Source organism: Drosophila miranda, chromosome 3 (assembly GCF_003369915.1).
Source record: "Drosophila miranda strain MSH22 chromosome 3, D.miranda_PacBio2.1, whole genome shotgun sequence".
Lineage (NCBI taxonomy): Eukaryota > Metazoa > Arthropoda > Insecta > Diptera > Drosophilidae > Drosophila > Drosophila miranda.
The window spans coordinates 6,539,346-6,558,231 of record NC_046676.1 but is presented as its reverse complement, the minus strand read 5'-3'; the positions used below and the strand labels follow the sequence as shown (position 1 = coordinate 6,558,231).

At 43.5% G+C, this 18,886-nt stretch overlaps 1 protein-coding gene across 1 annotated transcript; it reads right to left on the bottom strand.

Moving 5' to 3' along the window:
- Positions 1-47: 47 nt before the first annotated feature.
- On the bottom strand, positions 48-2,138 carry LOC108160212. The gene is made up of 3 exons (XM_017294058.2): positions 2,027-2,138; positions 1,614-1,970; positions 48-1,556 (listed from the first exon to the last, which is right to left on the bottom strand). Exons 2-3 carry the CDS (start codon positions 1,851-1,853, stop codon positions 783-785), a joined length of 1,014 nt encoding a protein of 337 aa, XP_017149547.1. The 5' UTR covers positions 1,854-1,970; positions 2,027-2,138; the 3' UTR covers positions 48-782.
- Positions 2,139-18,886: the final 16,748 nt, after the last annotated feature.

The following is an 18,886-nucleotide window of genomic DNA, read 5'->3' as shown; positions in this document are numbered from 1 at the left end:
TTGTTACATTGAAGCATTTGATATTTTATATACAAAAACGAAGATGATTTATGCTTTTAATATACGTATATTCTGTTTATGTAGAAATGTATTATTAAGTACTTTTAACTTTTGCACAATACATTAAAAATGTGTGTTAAACTATTCATCTTGTCATTTCGTTTGTTTGCTCTACGAAATATTGTTTTTCTGGGGTCTCAATAATTTGATTATTGAATTTTGCGGGCAAATGACAGCGCTGCCATAACATGGAAAATTGTAAAAAATCACCTTTGTTGGACAATCTAGTTTGAATTAAAATTTGTGCCACAAAGGTCTCCTTTTTTTTGTTACCCACTTCAAATTTAGAAATCGGACAGATGGATTTTAGGTTACTTATTATGCACATATGTCCATACAAATCTGACAGCTCCCGAGTTATTGTGGAGCGCAATGGCTTCATATTATCCTATATCTTCAGTTGGAATTTTCTGACATGTCATTTCTGAATTTTTAAGTAAATTTAACTCCAAAAAAATTCATTTACATGATGCATTGAACATGCAGTATACATGGCAAACCAGGCTATACGTACATATACATATGTATATACCAATAGACCATAAATATACCTACTCCTCAGTTTATACTTTCACAGTATAATTTCTGCCGCTACGCTAATACTAGATACTAGTTCGACTTTATCTACATGGATGTATGCTTTATGTATAGCCCAGGATGCATTTATATTAGATAATAATACACAAGCATAAGCATACAACTAAGAGTAATAGCCTTTTTTGTTATGGTGCATAGGACAGCTTTTTTATTTTTGATGCATTGTAGTATTCCTTTGTAATTTTTGGTATATTGGATTCCGCTCTCATCGAACACGGATTATCTTGCATTAAGGGTACATCGTACACCTTTGTAATATGCTTTGGATGGAATTTTATTATTGGTTCAGGGTATTCCCCTCTTCGCTTTTGAGTCGAGAATTCCTCCGTTATTTTTGGTGCATTGCATTCACCTCTTATTTTGGTGCACTTGATTCCTTTTGATTGCAACTTACGCATTATTTCGAGTGTTTTCTGTTTTTTCGCCAAATCGGGGTCTACTGTAGGAATGGGAATCACTTGAGTCTTGGCACGCTTCACATCGACGCCACATGCCCGAAGTTTGCTGAGTATCTGTTGGGTGGTGTTAGTGGTGGCTTCTTTGCCTACACTGCCATTGGCAACTGCTGGAGACGGCTGGACTTCCGTGTCAGTGGCCACCAGACGCTTTAAGTCCTCCATTACATGGGGCACAATGACAGCCTCTGTCTTAATCTTTTTGGTTGGATGTTTATGAATCGGGCTTTGCCGACGCCTTATGGTCCTCGTTGCGGCTGCTATCTGCGGTGTCTTCTCAATGACCAATTGGCTTTTGCCCACCACATTTTCTTTGGAATGCGATGTCTTTGGTTTGGGGAGCGCGGATAAGCGCGTCTCGTCGTCGTACCAACGGGGATCTTCCAATTCTGCCTCCCAGTCAATGACACTGCTGCTCACATCTTCAATGTTGTAAATGTGGAGCTGCAAAAAGAGACTCCGGTTAGTGCCGATGTCCCTGGGAAGCTATGCGTACTTTACCTCCTGTCCTCCATTTGTTAACCTCGTCTCATGCTTCTCCTCGACGTAGCTGAGTTGATCAGTGGAGTTCACAACATGTTTAACGCCAGAGCAGTCGACCAAATGTTGTTGGAACATTTGAAATCTGACAAAATAATTATCGCAGCTGCGGCACAGCATCAGCAGCCTCTTCTGCTCATCGTAGACTAGGTCGCCCAGACGTACAGTTTTCAGAGACTTTGACTTTCTTGCTCCGTTCATTTGTTATAAACAAATTCGCGCCAAAAAATGCAAAAAAGTAGCAACTCGCTGCTTGTTTGTTTTGTTTATATTTTGTTGTTGCTGCAGCTGTTCTATGATTTCGAGAAGGAGGCCACACTGTGGGGAAAATATGGAATGTTATGATACCAGACCGTTCAAAATATATAACTAACCTTTTCTATTTATATTTATATTTATATTTATTAAATAAAGCCTAGACCTCAGATCAACTATTCGACTCGCAGCTCCCTGCTATTTTGTTTTGATTATTTTAAATTATGTGAGAAACTGCGACATCGACTAGCAACCTTCAAACAGCTGTTTCACAATTAGTGTTGTAAAATGCATAGAAGGAATCGATAGTTTCTGCTGTTACGCGGTCAATTCAAATGCGTATTGTTTTATATTTTCATTGGCGGAACTTTTGTTGTCGTTGATTAACGCCCATGCAATTAAAATTAAATCGCTTGCAAGTGATTCGAATGCAATCGCAAAAGAACAAATAATATTATAAACGACGACACTTGCACAAAAAACTATCATTTATAGGGATAGGGTGCGCACCATTTGTACGTGTAGATTTTTTTAGCCAGTCAATGTCATACATTGTCTGACTTGGACTCGCTCTGGTCTAGGGAAAGGCTGTAAACGTTATATGTACAATGTACATACCTTTTTGTTAATGTTCCATTCGTATAACGACATGGACCATGCCATGTTTTGGACCACGTGCGCCATAATCACCTGCCAGACGGAAGGGAGTATCGTTGTCGGGGTCTTGATTTTTGTTCTGTTTTCTGCCGTGTTTTCGCTTCCATATTAATCTTGAGGCTTAAAACCCAACTTTAAGGTGGAAAGAATCGCTTTCGATGGCACCAAGAATGTGCATGGGCCGTTCCCCAAAAGTGGGTAACAGCAATTGGATGAAGTTGCCGATGCTGATGCGGCTGCTCTGCTGCTGCTTCTATTCCTGCATGCAATTAAGCCAGGGACGAGGAACCACTTGCCACTCAGTGTGTCCCACAACTGGAAGCTGACCATGCAAATTACGATGCTCACACAGTTACGTAGCTGGTGCACGGACAGGGACAGGGGCTGACACACACGCATCCTTGTCGCCCCTCTGTGTTTGAGTGATGCAGCGAGACGTGGCAGCCGGAGAAGAACCATCCTGGCAGCCAGGTCTAGGTCTAGGGCCATCTCTGCCAAAGTTAAGTTAAATGGACTTGCGGTGCACTCGAGCAGCGCCCCCTTCACACACACACACACACACATACACACATGAACTCACTCCCGCACATGGGGATTGAAGTGCAGACCCTGACAAGGTAGCAGCCAGCTTTGGCTAGTAGATTAAATTAAACGTAGAAACAACGGCCAAGGAGACACAGCGGCTGGAGCCAGTCCCAGTCCCTGAACTGGAGCCAGAGCCAGACCTGAAGCCAGGAGAACTGCAGCCATGCATTGGCAACAACATTAAACGTGTTTACACCATGTCCGACCAGTTGATATGCCAACTGCTCTGACTCTCATACTAGCAGGCGCCCCAACGAATGCGTGCCCATGCATGAACAGCTCTTGGACAATGAACACATGCCATGCCAGAGCGTTCTCCTTGGCTCCTCTGCTCCTACGCTCCTCCGCTCCTCCGCTCGGCTATTGTCCTGCTTTTTGTTTACCGTTTTTAGTGGGGTTTCTCAAGTGAGTGGACTAGAAAAAAACAGCCCCCACTCTGAGGCAGAATCAGTGCATTCTCGTACTTTCAGGTGCCGGTGGTGCTGTCATAATACAATGCGAAAGGTGGCGCACAGTACGGTTACAGTCGCCGTTGTGGCATTGTTGTGTGCGCTGCGCTCGCTGACTGCGAATTAGCCATGCCCCCTGGCCCTTCCTGGCCGGCCCTATGTCTTGCTGGCCACGTTCCCGTTCCGAGCCAGTACAAAAAGGACTGCACGTATGCGTGTGTCCCATGCAATGCCATGCAGTGTCGTGTTGCCTTGTGTTAAGTAAGTTTGGGCACGTTACCTTTTCTGCGAGCATGCCATGGCCCTTTCTCTGTCATTTCAGCTCTGCCTCTTGACCAGCCCTCGGGGTAAATTTAGCTTGATGGAAAAGAGAATTGCTCATCTTTGCCCACTGCAAGAACATTGATTATGGGGATTACTATCAGCCAGAGCACACACTGCTTCAAAATACATTTGATATTTTTACGATTCATTAATATTTCATTGCATTTTCCGGCATAAAAGCTTCCTTTTGCATTGTTTAAGTCAAGTTTTCCACACACTCCACTTACTTTGCTGCAGTTGGAGCTTAAAGTAAGTTATACTATTTCAATTGTCGCACCGACGCGTCGTCAGTATAGCCGCAGGAATCAAAGTCCAAATATTACGCTCATTTATTGACCAAGCCAATGGCAAACACAAGCGAGAAGTCAAATGAAATTGCTATAAACGATAGACGAGCTTGCCATCGTGTGTTTCCCTGCTCCCTATTCCACTCACCTCTTCCCTTGACACACAGTCAGCTTCATCTGTTTGTCCAGGAATCTGTGTGGATGGGGGATGGGATGGGATGACAAAAGGCGGACAAACTGCTGCTACTGCTGGTTCTGCTTCTACTACGCCAGCTTCCTCTTCCCGGCCCGGTAAAATTCTTCTCCGGCGTAGGTAAGGCACAACAATTGCAGGAGATCGTCAATTTCCTGCTTGCCTCGAAGGCAACTTGATTGCAAGCACAAAAATCAATAGGAAATGCAGTTAAATATTTTCCCAGCCGAAATAATTGCACAGAAACGAGAGTCCCTGGCTGTGGACTCGAATGCATAGAACATTTTGGCTAATCCTTTGTCCATTGTCCGCTGCAGCCAGCTGCCTGAATGCCTCTAAGCCAGCCTGCCATTGTGAGCAGAAATTATTTAATTAAAAGCCAGATTCGGAGCTGCTGCTAAAGTTGACTAGAAAATGTAGCTCAGCTGTAAGCGGAACAGCTCCGAAGCTGCCAAAACTTATGGATCAATGCAAACTTTCGTCTCCTACACTTTTACTCCCCATTATTATACCCAGTACTGCCTGACAACAGGAGTATACTTACATTTGAATTTGCACGAAGCGTGTAATAGTGCCTGGACCTCGAAGACTATTATTAGGTAGAGCAAGAAATGCTGGATATCCTATGAGATGGGACGAAAACTATATATATCAATTTTGGAATAAGTTAATGTATTACTTGTTTGAAAGATATCTGAGTAGCGGGTATTTTATAGTCGGACTATGTCCTGCTGCCTTTTTTGTGTATTCCTTTTTTCCGACTCGAGTTGCGCTGAGCAGGTGAAAAAGTTTGCCAGTCAGCCTTCAACTTGTTAAACAATTTTCGTATATATTTTCGACAAGTTTGCGCTGTACGAGTGCCTCTGTGTGTGTGTGTGTGTGTGAGTGTCTGTCTGTTTGCCGGTGAAGGTGGGCGCGGAGCCGTTAAAAATCTTTAAGATGGTACATCGCACTGAGCAAAAAGAAATAGGAAATGGGAGCAGCATCTCCAGCTAGTTTATGCGTCTGACTGGCTGTCTATCTGCGATTCCAGGAGCTGACTGGCAAGTTTTACCAGACAATTTTTCTGCTGCTTTGCATGTCAGCGCATCCCACTGCAAACAGTCCAAAAGTTATAGCAGCCAACGCCAGCCTGCTCCGCGTCCTTCAGATTCAGCTTCAGCTTCAGCTTCAGCTTCAGATTCGGATTCGGCTTTTGTGCTTCTGAGCGCTCAGCGTTTGAGCATTATGCAATTGAATTTGCCCCGGCAATAGGTGGATGGGTGCTTGGCCCAGTCAGATAACACTACGAAATTCCATAAAGTGTGCGCTTAAAGGGTAACGATATCAATAATAAATAGCCATGTCCAAAAACTCTGCATGCCAAAAGCCAGTGCATGGCGGCAAAAACAACGAAAAATACAAAAATAGAGGCAGAGGGAGCAACAAACAGATACAACAGGCCCTCCGGTCAGCTATAAAATTGAGCAGCTTAAACCTAGACTATATAATAAATTGATAGCTTACTACCTCTGGAGGACGACCGGGTTCCGAGAAGAGTGGCTGACTGAAATTTAAGAACAATTTTCGTTGAAACTTAAATTGCTTTGTGGGTCAGGCATGCGTTTTGCCCTGAAGCTTAAAATAAATTTGAAAGTGGTTCATTGTCGATTATTTGCATTGTTGGAGTATTAATAGTATGGAATCAAAATTATTATGCCACATCTCCTAAAGCCCCTAAAAGGTCTCTTGAAGCCTTAAACGGAAATTAATCTTTTAGACAGGAGGCGAAAAGATGAGTAGAATTTTACTTGACATCGAGTATTCGCATCATTCTGCAAAACCCCCAATATACCTTAATCCTTAATCATCGTATGGTAGCAGTATTTGCTAACGTTGCATTGCCTGTTTATTTGGAGCTTCAATTGAATCTCCAGCAGTCGGCAAGGCCCTATCTTATGTGCATGGGAGAGTAAGCTAAAAAAGTGGTTGTCACCAATACAATGTTCCGTTTTGCAATAAGGCTAAAAGAAGAAGAATCCTAAGAACTTAATGGAAAGAAGACTGAAGTTTACAGGAGGACAACAGTACATACCTGAAAAGCACCTTAAACAGCAGCCCTCCCCTCCCAACTATAGAGATAATGGAGAAGGCATTTACAGATCTACAATTCAACTTCAGAATGGTATACCGACAGAAAGTAATCACCAATAAACGGCAGTCGAAAAGCAGGAACACACTCAAATATTTGCCCCCAAAGCAGACAACAATAAATGACAGTTCTTCCCACAGTACACACACCCACACACACACACACACACACACACACACACACACACACACACACAGTCCATGCCTGACCGCACCACCCCACCGCCAGTAGTACCACCACCACCGCCACCTTTCCCTCACCCATGCAGCCCGGCAACGATAAATGACAGCAAAATGCTGCTTCTCGACTGCAAAGTCAAACAGTTTGCAACAACCACAAAACGGGCTCCAGCTTAAAGTGCCACCGAACTTTTGAGCACCGACCCCAGGACGAACCCATGCCCCAAACCAAAGCACCAAATCCAGACGCAGACCATACAATTTACATTTTTACCTCGAAATTAAATTTTGCCATCCAACGCCAAGTGGGAATGCGTTTAGTGAAATCGTCGATATGAGGTCGGGTCATCATGGTATTGGGAAAACAAAAATCAAAATGCGCTCACCCGATTGAAAAGCGGGAATATTATCGTCCGCCAAAATAGTATTGCCGACACGTCACCCCGCTCTGGACTTCGGAAAGTTTATTGAAAATCCGTGCAAATCATATCTGGGACATTCATCAAATCTGTTCCTGTGTAAATAAATGTTGGGGCAGTCCTAAAATCGTTGGAATATTAAAACCATAGCTCAAAAATGCATTAAAGCTGCGTGAAATTATTTTTCACAAAGCTCGGTATGAATTAAACTGTAAGGTGAGGAGATAGAGAGAGGAGGGGCATCGGGCTATTGGGTAAAGTAAAAGGTGTGCAGCCACGTAGCGCAAATATTTGTGGACACGTGTGCAATGGCCAGAAGTGACGAGCCGCACGGGGATGAGACCGGAGCGGAACTTGCATTCGCGTTTTTCTAATAAATGAAAAGCAAATAGGAAAGCGGCAAACTCAGCCGGTTCCCCACCTCCCCCAAGGCAACCCGCTTTAACGCCGGCCAGTTTGTCAGCAGAAATATAAAATGATTTTTTTCATTGCGTTTCTGAAAAGGCTTTTCTACGGAAAATGCCGCACGCAGGTCAAGCGCAGAGAGCGAAACTCAACTTTCATGTAGGAAAATTCGAAAGCATAAAGCAAAACTTTTTGCACGTACTCATGATTTAACAGCAGCCGTTGGCAAAATGGGGAGGTGAGGCTGTGCGGCGTTGATAGAAGGATATGGGGAAAATGGGGAGTCCCTGGAATGTGACAGCTATGAGTTCAATCGCTTCTGGTGGTCATTAACATTAGAGTAATCCCAAAACTGGGACAGTTGCTGAGATATTCATTGGGCAACTCCTTAGTAGAAGAAGAGATATATGAATACATGAGTACGAGTACATATCTCTGGGTATCTTATAGAGGACTTGTGTTAAGTTAAGCATATGGTATTATCCCAGCCAAGAGGGACAGTACGATAAGCCAATGTAATCTTTTACGTTAAACTTAATCCACCTTAAATTCGGCCATCAACAGGGAACCTATTGCCACACCTACGTCAAGACCTTGACTAGACAATTGAAAACAAGAGGTGTTTTCCATTCCCATTGCTTCCCATTCATCAGCAGTCGCGAAAAAGCTAGGCAAATAAAGTACAGCATTCAAATAGGTTGACTTCTGTCCCAAAGTCCAAGTTGAGCTGAGGTTGTGTCTGTGGAAGCTCAAGGAATCGCAACCAGACAGAGCGACAGACAGGCAGCCGAAGGCAGACGAAGAGACCAGGGCAGGCCGGTGTTGGAGAACAAGGAGGGGGACCTGCAAACAGAGATTGGGACACCAGACGTTCACTTGCTGACAGCTGAGTGTATTCTTAATAATGCATATATACCCGAGTACAACAACAGAAGCAGTGAGGGAGGAGCTCCAATGTACATGGACTTCGACAAAAACCGGAGGAAGAGTAGGATCTGGCGAAAAATTTACAATTTCGCACGCCATAGCGCCTACAAAATGTCACAGAAAAGTACGGAGAATGGATGGGGCCAGAGGGTCCAGGGAGTGAGTGCCACAGGAGCAAGGGCAGGAGCTGGCTGGAGCTGCAAACAATCACAAAACAGACAAATCCAGAAGCAACGACCGCGACAACGTCGTCGCCAGCGCTGTACACGAGCTTGTCGCTGTCTGCGTCTGTTACGTGCCACATGTGCGTCAGATGTGGCAATGATTTGCATCGAGGTGTGGCATAAAAAACAAATGCGGCAGCTGCGGGGTCGTTGCCAGTGGGGCAAAAATGGGGAAAATATCTGGCGTCTGGGGGAGTTATGCGTAGCCTGTTTTTATGACACACACCCATATGCAAATGTTCGGGCAGTGGAAGTGGAAGTGGAGTACGAGTGTCATGCCACCTAGATATGTGCCTTGGTTTCATGGTGTCGTCCCGGCCTGACTTTGTGTCGTCGTGTTCATTCGTTGTCACTGATAGGTCACAAAATATAATTGAAATTTTCACCAGTTTTAATTTGCTAGAAAAGGACAACTTCAGAACTTCAGGCGGGTCGCATATCCTTAGCATGCCAATGAGGAAGCTTGCCTCGAAGAAACCCCAAGATATTTCCTTTACAGCCTAAAGCGATTTCCCTATCCCTAACTGACCATCCGGGACATTTGACACGCTCCATCGATGACATCGATTCCTAATGATATCCTAAACCCTCAAATCCGATGTGCAGCAGCATCAGAAGCAACACCAACATTTGTTCTCCCTAAAACGACCATTAAAATGCACAGCATCGAAGCCTATCGATGGGTGGGAAAATAATACGAAAACACTTATGGCTAATTCCCACTGCCGTCGAAGAATGTCTCAATTTCTGAACACCCCGCCTTTCCGCTGTGCCCACTTTTCGTTAGAAAAATCCATAAACATAAGCATAAAATTTAATGCGAATAATAAAAGCAAATTAGCCCCAACAAGTGGGGGGCGGAACGGGTGAGAAAAAAAATACACAAATAAATAAATACAGGCCCCGTAAACAGCGACATATAAATGCGATTAGAGTATCAGTGGCAATAATATTGACAGCCCTCGCCAGGAATAACAACCATCCAATAATAACCTCATTCAAGTTCATGTAAAACGCTTCACTCGGTCCAGGGCGGGGGCCCCCCGCCGCTTCACGGCAGCTAATTGGCGTGCGAAGCAGATGGGCGAAAAAGAAACCAAAAAGGAATTGAGATAAATTACAAGTGTTTTCAATAACCCTTCAGTGGTCCCCGCTAAGAAAAAGTGTAAGGTCTATGGTAAGAAGTTGCTACATATTGTAATAATATGTACGGTAGTACCTAAATTTCGTCGTGCCGAATTTTCTATTACGAGTAGCTACGTGTGTATGTGTCGCTAAATTCTGCAAAATAATTACAAAACGCTTAACATTGTGAACTCCTCCACAAGAGTCAATTGTTACCCCGGTAGCGCGTATGAGTGTTAAGCCGAAAACGAAAAATGTCAATACGCAATTTGGACTGCAGGTAGATGAGGAGTGAAGGGGAGGGGAATAGGGAGAGGGAGAGAGTGAGAGTGAGACAGAGCTGCGCTAATGAAATCAGACAACATTAACTGCGCCGCCGGCAGCCAAGACAACGGCGACAGCAAAAACGACGACCGACGCGTTGGCAGAGTCGATGCTGAAGAGGCCAATCATGGGTTCGACGTCACCGACGACGGCGATGACGATGCTCCGGCTTTGTGGGCCAAGACAACAGGTGAGCAGTTGAGTGAATTAGATGGCAATTGTTGCCCAAGGTCTCCTTGTGTATTTGTATGTGTGGGTGAGTTATGGCCCCTACCCATGCCGCCTCCGCCCCAGCACAGAGTCTGAGGCGTAAACGTTTGATGTGACGGAACTTAAATAAATGTAATTTGGTGCGGTTATTGGCGGTGAGAAGGGCCATAAGGCAAGACTCCATCGGAGGCAATTCAATTTCATGTGTAGCAACATCCGCTATATGATTTGAGTCTGTGTGTGTGTGCGTTTATCCTGAAGCGGCGAAGACCTTGAACTTTGGGAATGTTCGGGTAAGTGATCGAATTAGTTTCCATAAGTCCCCCGCTACTTTGTGCTTTTCGATTACCTCCGAGCTAACTTTCGAAAGGAAATCAATTAGGGTATTTTCTTCTTCTTGTTGAACTGGAGACATGATTTGGTCTTTCACTAATATCAGATACTTAGGTTTGCTTAAGTTAATCTCAGTTTAAGGTATTATGTGATTGATTCCCAGTGATAGTATTAAGATTGCTGTATAGAACATATATTGGGACTGACAATTTAATCGCCCCCTTGACAACTAAACTGTGAGAAAAGGCATCTCTTTCATATTGATTCCGCTGGGTCCAGTTTTTAAAATAAAAAAACAAACCCGCGACAATCTCATTATGTGGCTGTCCCCATCGTCTGTTTGGAAGTACAAATCCGCAGAGTAAGCAAAAACAGGCCCAGAACCTCTCCTCTATGTCGCTCTCTCACTGGAAAATCTCTAAACCAGAAAAACTTTTCAATTAGTTGTGCTCACATTTTCATAATGTGAGAGCCAAAACAATCAAACTGAATTTGCAAAAACCAAATTCGAATTCGCAAACATGCCAATAAGTAATCCAACAAACAGAATCGAGTCCCACCCAACCAGAGAATAGTCGGATCCGGTGGGTTTGAACATAAAACAACATTTGACAGCCATTTAATTTGGTCGACGGCCCCCCTGCCAGCCAGGGACAAGGACATTAAAAACCCCAAAATAAATACCGCGGGGCAAAGAGAACAAATAATCCAGCCAGACATCCAAAAAAAGAGCTGTGACAAAATTGTATTTGTGTGTTTATGTTGTTACCATATTAGTTTTACACCACACCACCCTCCCGGCGCACGACCCACGGCCCTCTTAAGCGACAGTTTTCGACTGTTTTGTTTATTTGGTTAATTATGGCCGCTAGGTGCTGTGCTGCTATGCGACTGTGCGGCTGCTCGAAGCAAATAATAAAATCAAGCAAATAATAAAATTACACAATCGACGCCAAAGCTAAATACAATTACGAGATAACACAATCAGTGTGTGTGTGTGTGTGTGTGAGAGAGAGAGAGAGCAAGAGAAATAGTGATAGAGCTATAGAGGTATTGAGGTATGTGGATACAGAGGCAGTTGGGAAAAATAATAAGCGCGTAATTATGCGAATTAGGCGACAGGCAGCAGTTACATGGAATAAAGTCGAGCATACGCTCAGAAGCAACCAACTAGACAGGCGAGCGCCAGTACGGAGAGGGCACAACACAGCCCACACGCCCACACTCACACACTAGGGTTATACATACATATGTTTGTATACATGTGTGAAGTACGAACGAAGAGTATATGCGTGGCGCTGAAAAGTGTGCTACAAAAATAAACACGTAAATGGTTACCGATGCCAAAGCAGATTTCAACAGTACCCTCAGAAGAGAACAAAACAAAAATAAATACAATGAACAAAATTTGATATTAAATTAACTATATTCCAGACCCCTTAGCCTCATAAATATTTTATGAAAAGCGTATTTTCACATAGACTTGATTAAAGTTTTGAATTCCCCATGTTGTGTTCACTTTATTTTAGACAATTAGTGTTTATATTTCTGCATGAACTGGCTGAAAGGGGAATACCTGGGCCCTTCTACTCTCTCTCTCTTTCGCTCGGCACACGTGGCCAGTGCAACGTGAACAACCTCTTACACACACTCACTGCAAATGTTCAACAACATTTCAACATTTCAGGATGCCTCCAATGTGCCACTAGGGAGGGGCAGAGCGGTGCGACGCGGGCAACAACTGTAGGCAACTAAGGCGCATAAGCGTCGTCATCTAATAAAAATTTAAAGCCATTATTGCAAGTTGCCAACGTCCTCGAGCATGCTGCTGCCCGAGAAAATCCGAGATCCGAGGAAAAGAAGCAACCAAGCCGCCAACCCTTCCCACCTACCCTCTGGAAGCTCGATCCCCGCCTGAGCATTAAAACAAATTCCCAAGTATATTGTTTGAACAAGTCTCGTAGAAAACGTCAAATGTTAAATTGCCAATTTTTTTGTAGCCATTTTCTCTGTGAAACCCTTGCCCCTTATCCGTGTGTGCGCCTTGCTGGGAAAGCCCTTCCCCTTGCCATGTGTGTGTCTGTGTGGATGTGGAATTTCGGAGCAGCCGTTGCCATTTCACTTTATTTGCAACAAATTCTAAGCTGCATTTACAATAGGCCAGAGAGAGAGAAAGAGCCGCTCTAAGACGGCGCTGAATGCAACCAAATGTTGCATAACTACAGCCGGGGATGAGGGCTCGGCTTGGGGGTTAGCCATGCATAAATTGTGTTACAGCTTTTCGACCAGTCTTTGTTCCCGGCCAGAGCTTTACGGTTTACTACTTTTGGGCTTAAATTTTATTTTATTGCAATTCTCTTGTCTGTGCCTGTCTGTGTGCGGAGTAGGGCTGCCGCTGCCGCATGCAACATTTATGACATCCAGCATCAAAGGCCATTTCTACCTTTTCATCTCTGAAACTGCCCTTTTATGAGGCAAATTAATTTTGTATACGTATGTATATTAAATTTTCCATGTGAATGCAAACAAAATCGAAAGAAAATAAATGCAACATAATCGAATGGAAATCAGAAAGAGCCAAGGCCCAGGCCCAAAGAATGGAGTGCGTCAAAGCAATGTTCTGAAAGGCCGCACAGCAAAACCCTTAGGAAATGCATGCGGCTTTTGGACGGAGGGGAAACTGGTCAACAGGGCGGGAGTGGGTCGGGTCCATGCCGAACGTCTCAAAACGAGAAGCAGCTCCTGAATAAATAGCTATTTTCTCGGACAAGCTTAGAGGTTGCCATGCAACTCAATCAAATCAAGGAAACATTGAAATATCCTATTCTTCTAATGCTCTGAGCATGTTTGTATATTTCTGTTATTTAGAAATGGAGTTTAATTTAAACTATCTTTAAATTTATTAATCCCAGAAATTCGATGCACATCTGTAGATACATAAATGTGTGAAAAGTTTCACTTTATCTGGCAAGGCAAGTCTTTAATGCTGTGTCAAATTACTAGTATTGAAACGGATTGAAACTCTATCTTTTTAATTACAACTGTATGGCTTTCGCCTCTTGAAACCGAGAAATTGATGAGCCAAACAGGTGGAAAATGCTTAGGTGTGATATATCCTGGTATGCCGCCCTAATATCTTTGGAACTTAGCCCAGTCTCCCATTCAATGGTCAAAATATCTCTGGTCTAGCTTGCCTATGCATCATTTTCTTGTGCTCATAAACAACACCCATTTGAGTAATGCGCGAACTTTTACGCCACGAAAACGCACACTCACACAGGGAAACATCATAAAAATGACGGCGCTCTCCCTCCAAACACTAATGAATTTATGGGGGTTTTTCGGAGGAGACTAGGACTAGGCTAACGGTCTGGGACTGGGGCAGAAACAACCTTAACAGCAAACTTGGTGCTAACAAACACTTCATATTCTGTAGTAGGCATTTACGAGTATGCGCGAGCGTAAACGTTGTCAAAAATTTACATATGATAAGTAACAGACAGTACTTACTCTACAGCTACCTCCCCCTCTACCCTCTACCCTCGCTTCACCCTCTCTAAGGGGAAAGGCTACAAGGTCGCCGGCGGAATTTGAGGGAAATTCTTTAAGCAACAGCCATGGCTTTCTCATTTAGCCGTTAGTTACTTGGTTTGCGGATACATCCTTCAGCTTTTTTCGAGAGCAATTCACGTGGTGCCCTAACCACTCATCTATCAAGCGTCTCTGCGGGCCTGACAACTTTGGTTACCCCGCCACTTGGGAGGTCCCCACCTACCACCACTGGAAAAAACCGCCACCAGCCTGGTTAGGACATCCTCCGCCACCTTATCGGCGGCTCAGGCGCGATTTGCATTTGCATTTTGTGTTCTTGTGTTCTTGTTCTTGTTGCTGGTGTTGCTGCTGTTACTGCTGTTGTTGTGGTTTTGTGAGGAGTGTTGTTTTTGGTGGTGCCTCTGGTTCTGCTTTTGGTCTGGGCGCTGTGCCTCTTGTCGTCGGGGTTACGACTGTGTAGGCGCGCACGTTTGCCGAAAAACGGATTAAAAGGGATTAAGCATACGCAGTGTGTACGTAGGCCCCTCTCTTACAGAAAGGCAACACATGTTTAAATTATGCTCAAAATTTGTTTAAAGCCCAGGCCAAAAGAGGTGCATGTGTGTATGCGTGTGCGTGCTGATAAGCGAGGTAGGTATACACATATGATAAGAGGGGGGGTGGTGGACTCTAAGGTGCCGGTTTTGTGGTGTGGGCTATAGCGATAATACGGCGGGGTCTTGACTTAAATCGATGCTAATTTTCGGTTTAATTCAATGGTTTTGTTTACATGTGTATAAACAGCACAAACAACAACAACTGGAGGGGGCGGGTGTCGGGTGTATCTGTCTGTGTGTGTGTGTGTGTGCTTATGTAATGACATTTTGGCTTTAGCGCCTTTGTGCTGTTGTTTTTGCTGGCGCTGTGGCTGTTGCTATTGCTGCTCGGGCTGCTAACCTGTGTAAATAATGCCGTTATTATTATGCTTGATATCAGCTCAAACCAGAGACAGCCAAAAAAAAAAGAGAAAAAGATGGAAAGGCTACCTTCGGTAGTCGAAGCTCTTCGTACCCCTGAGATCTATCGCTTGTTTGATATAGCTATATATATATATATATATACATATATCCATTTTAGCTTCGGTTTCTTTCAGACCTACCCGTACTTTCCGGGCTATGCGCTAATCCATGCGCTACATGATCCTTTTAGAGACCTATGTAATATTTACAAAGCGCACTACCCACTCTAAAAGCTCTATCCATAGTTTTATTTGCATAAGCAACAAAGTTATTCTCACAACGTAAATTATTCGAATCTTGACGTTTCCTAAAATTAAGAAGGACTAAAGCAAGCAGTGATGTTCATAGTCATAAGCCCCTCTGCAAGGGTATGCACAACTGAAAGTACAACAAAACCACAACAAGCAGCAGGTGTTAAAAAAAAGCAAACATATATTTTTTTTTATTCATTATGATACTACGAGTACATTGCTCTTGTTGTTGGTTGCTTTATCGTCGGATTGTGTGCATTTTTGATGAATATGTGCGTATTTTGAGTCTGGTGGTGTGTAAATAATGCGTACTTATCAGTGAAAGCCATTAGAACAGGTCTACGCATAACTTGAACTTGGGGGGAGAGGGACTAATGAATGGAGCTTTGGGTGTGTGCTCAAAGCGATGAACAGAACAAAAATTTAGCTCACGCATGCGGTTAACATTTTGAAAGGATCTATTGCTTAAAAGTTTAATAAATGAACATGCTGCAGTAAATAATTGGGTATATTAAGTGCAGACACTCTCATAGCTTAGCTCCATCAAACAATACCTATCCTTCATCTCCGTCAAATGAAGGCACTTTCGTTTCATGTGCATAATTTGTAGGCGTCTCTGTATGCTCTTAAGCAAACGGCTTATACCTGAAGCTTACGTAATATTCTCTATCATATTGCGAAAAGAAATGACATGCCATAGAACTCTGGTATGGGATCCGCACCAGCAGGGAGTCTGCCAGGAAAATTCATTGAGGTATAATAACAAAGTCAATGAACACCCTGATGACAGTTAACAGAACCCAAAGCCAGCATACACCAACAGATGTAGACTTACACCTACACACACATACACACACAGTAATGACCGGAAAGAAAAGGCAAAAAAGATGGCGAAAATTACAGACAAGCTTATTACGCAAAATTTCGCTTAATTAGCAGGCAAAGGAGAAGAGAACAGTGCGGAAAAGAACAGAAAGGAGCACAACAGGAGACGTGGAAAAGGGGGCAACAGTTGCCCATGAGAGACAGAGAGAGAAAGGGAGAGAAAGAGGAAGAGGAAGAAAGAAGCTAACAGAAAAAGAGAGAAAGGAACTACTTGTACACCCTACAAGGGCTGGCAGACTTATGGCACCTTTTGCCAGGCAAAGCATAATATATGAACTGACCTTAACAACTTGCACACCAGCAACCAGCCAGAACAACATCAAGAGGCAGAAGCAACATGTGGGAAGGGTGTGGTGGTGGCAGGAGAGGGCAAGGTGGGGAAAATTTACTTGGCCATCAGAATATTAAATGCCGCGTGGGAATTCTCGCTGTTTATGGCTGCAACTGAAACGGGGGCACACAGAGAGACGTCGAGGCAGCGGTGGAGGGACCGAGCCAGAGATAGAGCGAAGCGAGCCCTGTTACGCTTCAGTAATTTCACTTAAGTCATTATGAGCCATTAATAAAGCCAGCCTGTGGACTAGTTGAGCTACCACATTATACATGCCACCATCCCATATCTGCTTATCCCTCTCCATCCGTCTGTCTCTCTGTTTGTCTGTCTGTGGGTCTGGGCCAACTCATTTCACACATCAAAAATCAGCCAAGGGGACTCCCGTAAAGCGTACCCCAGAGATGGCCGAGTGAACGAGAGTGGAAATCAGCTTTGCACAGATGAGCAAGAAATAATAAAGGGCTCGAATTAGCTATCGATTGAATAGATATAAGCAGACCGAACCATCTGCAGGACTCGTGAGCAGCGTGAATCGATCTGAATCCTTTGGCTCATTCCTAGCACTCTTTTGGCCATCCCATCCCAAACCACTCGTTTTATATTTTTTATTCAGATGCACATGCAAATAAACATATTTGTTGATTCTACTGTGGCATGTTTGCTGTTTTTTCTTGGTATGATGGGGATATGGCTTCAATTTTCCAGCTCCGATTTTTGTTTGGTTATTGAAGTGCATTTTTATTTCCATTTATCGGCTGCGAGGCAAAAGTAGAAGCATCTCTGAAGCACTCCAGCGATTTGTGTTCTGTTCGAGAAGTGTGCGGTATTTCATTAATTTGAAAAATGAATGTACGCCAGTCGCAAATATTAAATGTCGATTGTACTATTCGAGTCGATTATTATTTGTAAAGCACGAGTACGTATTTCGCATTCAAATGGAAAATACATATGTAAGTGAAAAAATGTGCTGGATTGTAAATACTGTTCAATTTGATCTTTTAGCCATTGAATTAATTGTTGCCTGAATTCCTATCCGATGTGCATTATGTTAAAATTTTTGATCAACTATCCAATTTTCCTTACCGGGCTGCGAACCACCCTTATTCGGCCCTGGCCTACACCAATGTGCTCGCCTTCTCTGGACCATTAATTTCAACTAGTTTTAGTGTGGTATTTCGGTTTGATACATCTTATGGCTACCTCTTACCTAAGTAATCCCAAATCGAAGTCAATTCATTTCCTATTACCCAAATATTTCTGATAGAACAAAGTTTTTCTAATTCATCTCTCATTGCGAGCCGAGCACTTTCCCCCCATGTCGGAAACTTTCCACAATCTTTTGTTGTTCTTCCATAAAGTTTTTCGCCTGTTTTTCTACTCATTTCACCCCGCTGCAGGGAAGCCGCCGCCGCTGCTCCCGCCCTTCGACAAGCACTTTTACTTTCATAACCAAAAGTCCAACACTTGAGGCAGGCAGCAACAGCAAACAAACGCAAACTCTGGGAAAGGAAAACGTCTTGTATCTGTACTTCGTGTCTTCTACCCGAGCTGTATTTTATACAGCTCTTATAAGACAGCTTATACAGCTCCTATAAACCAGCTGGTACAGCTCTTATATGCCAGCGTATACAGCTCTTATACAGCTCTTATAAGCAGGTTTATATGTTTATACAGTTTATACTCTCTTCGAAAACGTATTCAGCTATGGAAGTAGTACCAGTAGAAGAAAGTCCGGTTCCAAGTAGCAGAGATCCGTATAAGAGGGCGTCTGCACAATTATCAGAGTTTCGAACTGCTATGGCGCCGACGCAGTGGATGCTGCGAGAGGAAACCCGAAACGAAGTCGTTGTTCTAAAAGATACGAGTACGCGAACTGCAGAATTCAAAATGGTTTTAGACAACCGGAAGAAACATATACCAATGTTGTCCACAATTACCAGATATATTTGGGTTTGAATGAAAACTCATTGATTTAACAAAAATTTTGTAATTAATAAATGCAGTAGTATTTCTCAGATACGAGTATATCTAAGTAACTAACCGCTAGTCTTAGCAGTGACCCAAACCCTTCAGCAGATGCCTGTTTATAAGTCCAGCTCAAACCTGTTTGAGGTTCGAGTTCGAGCCTGTGCTTGTATCTTTCTGTTCAACAGCCAGTCAACCACCAGTGGACCGGCTTCGGATACA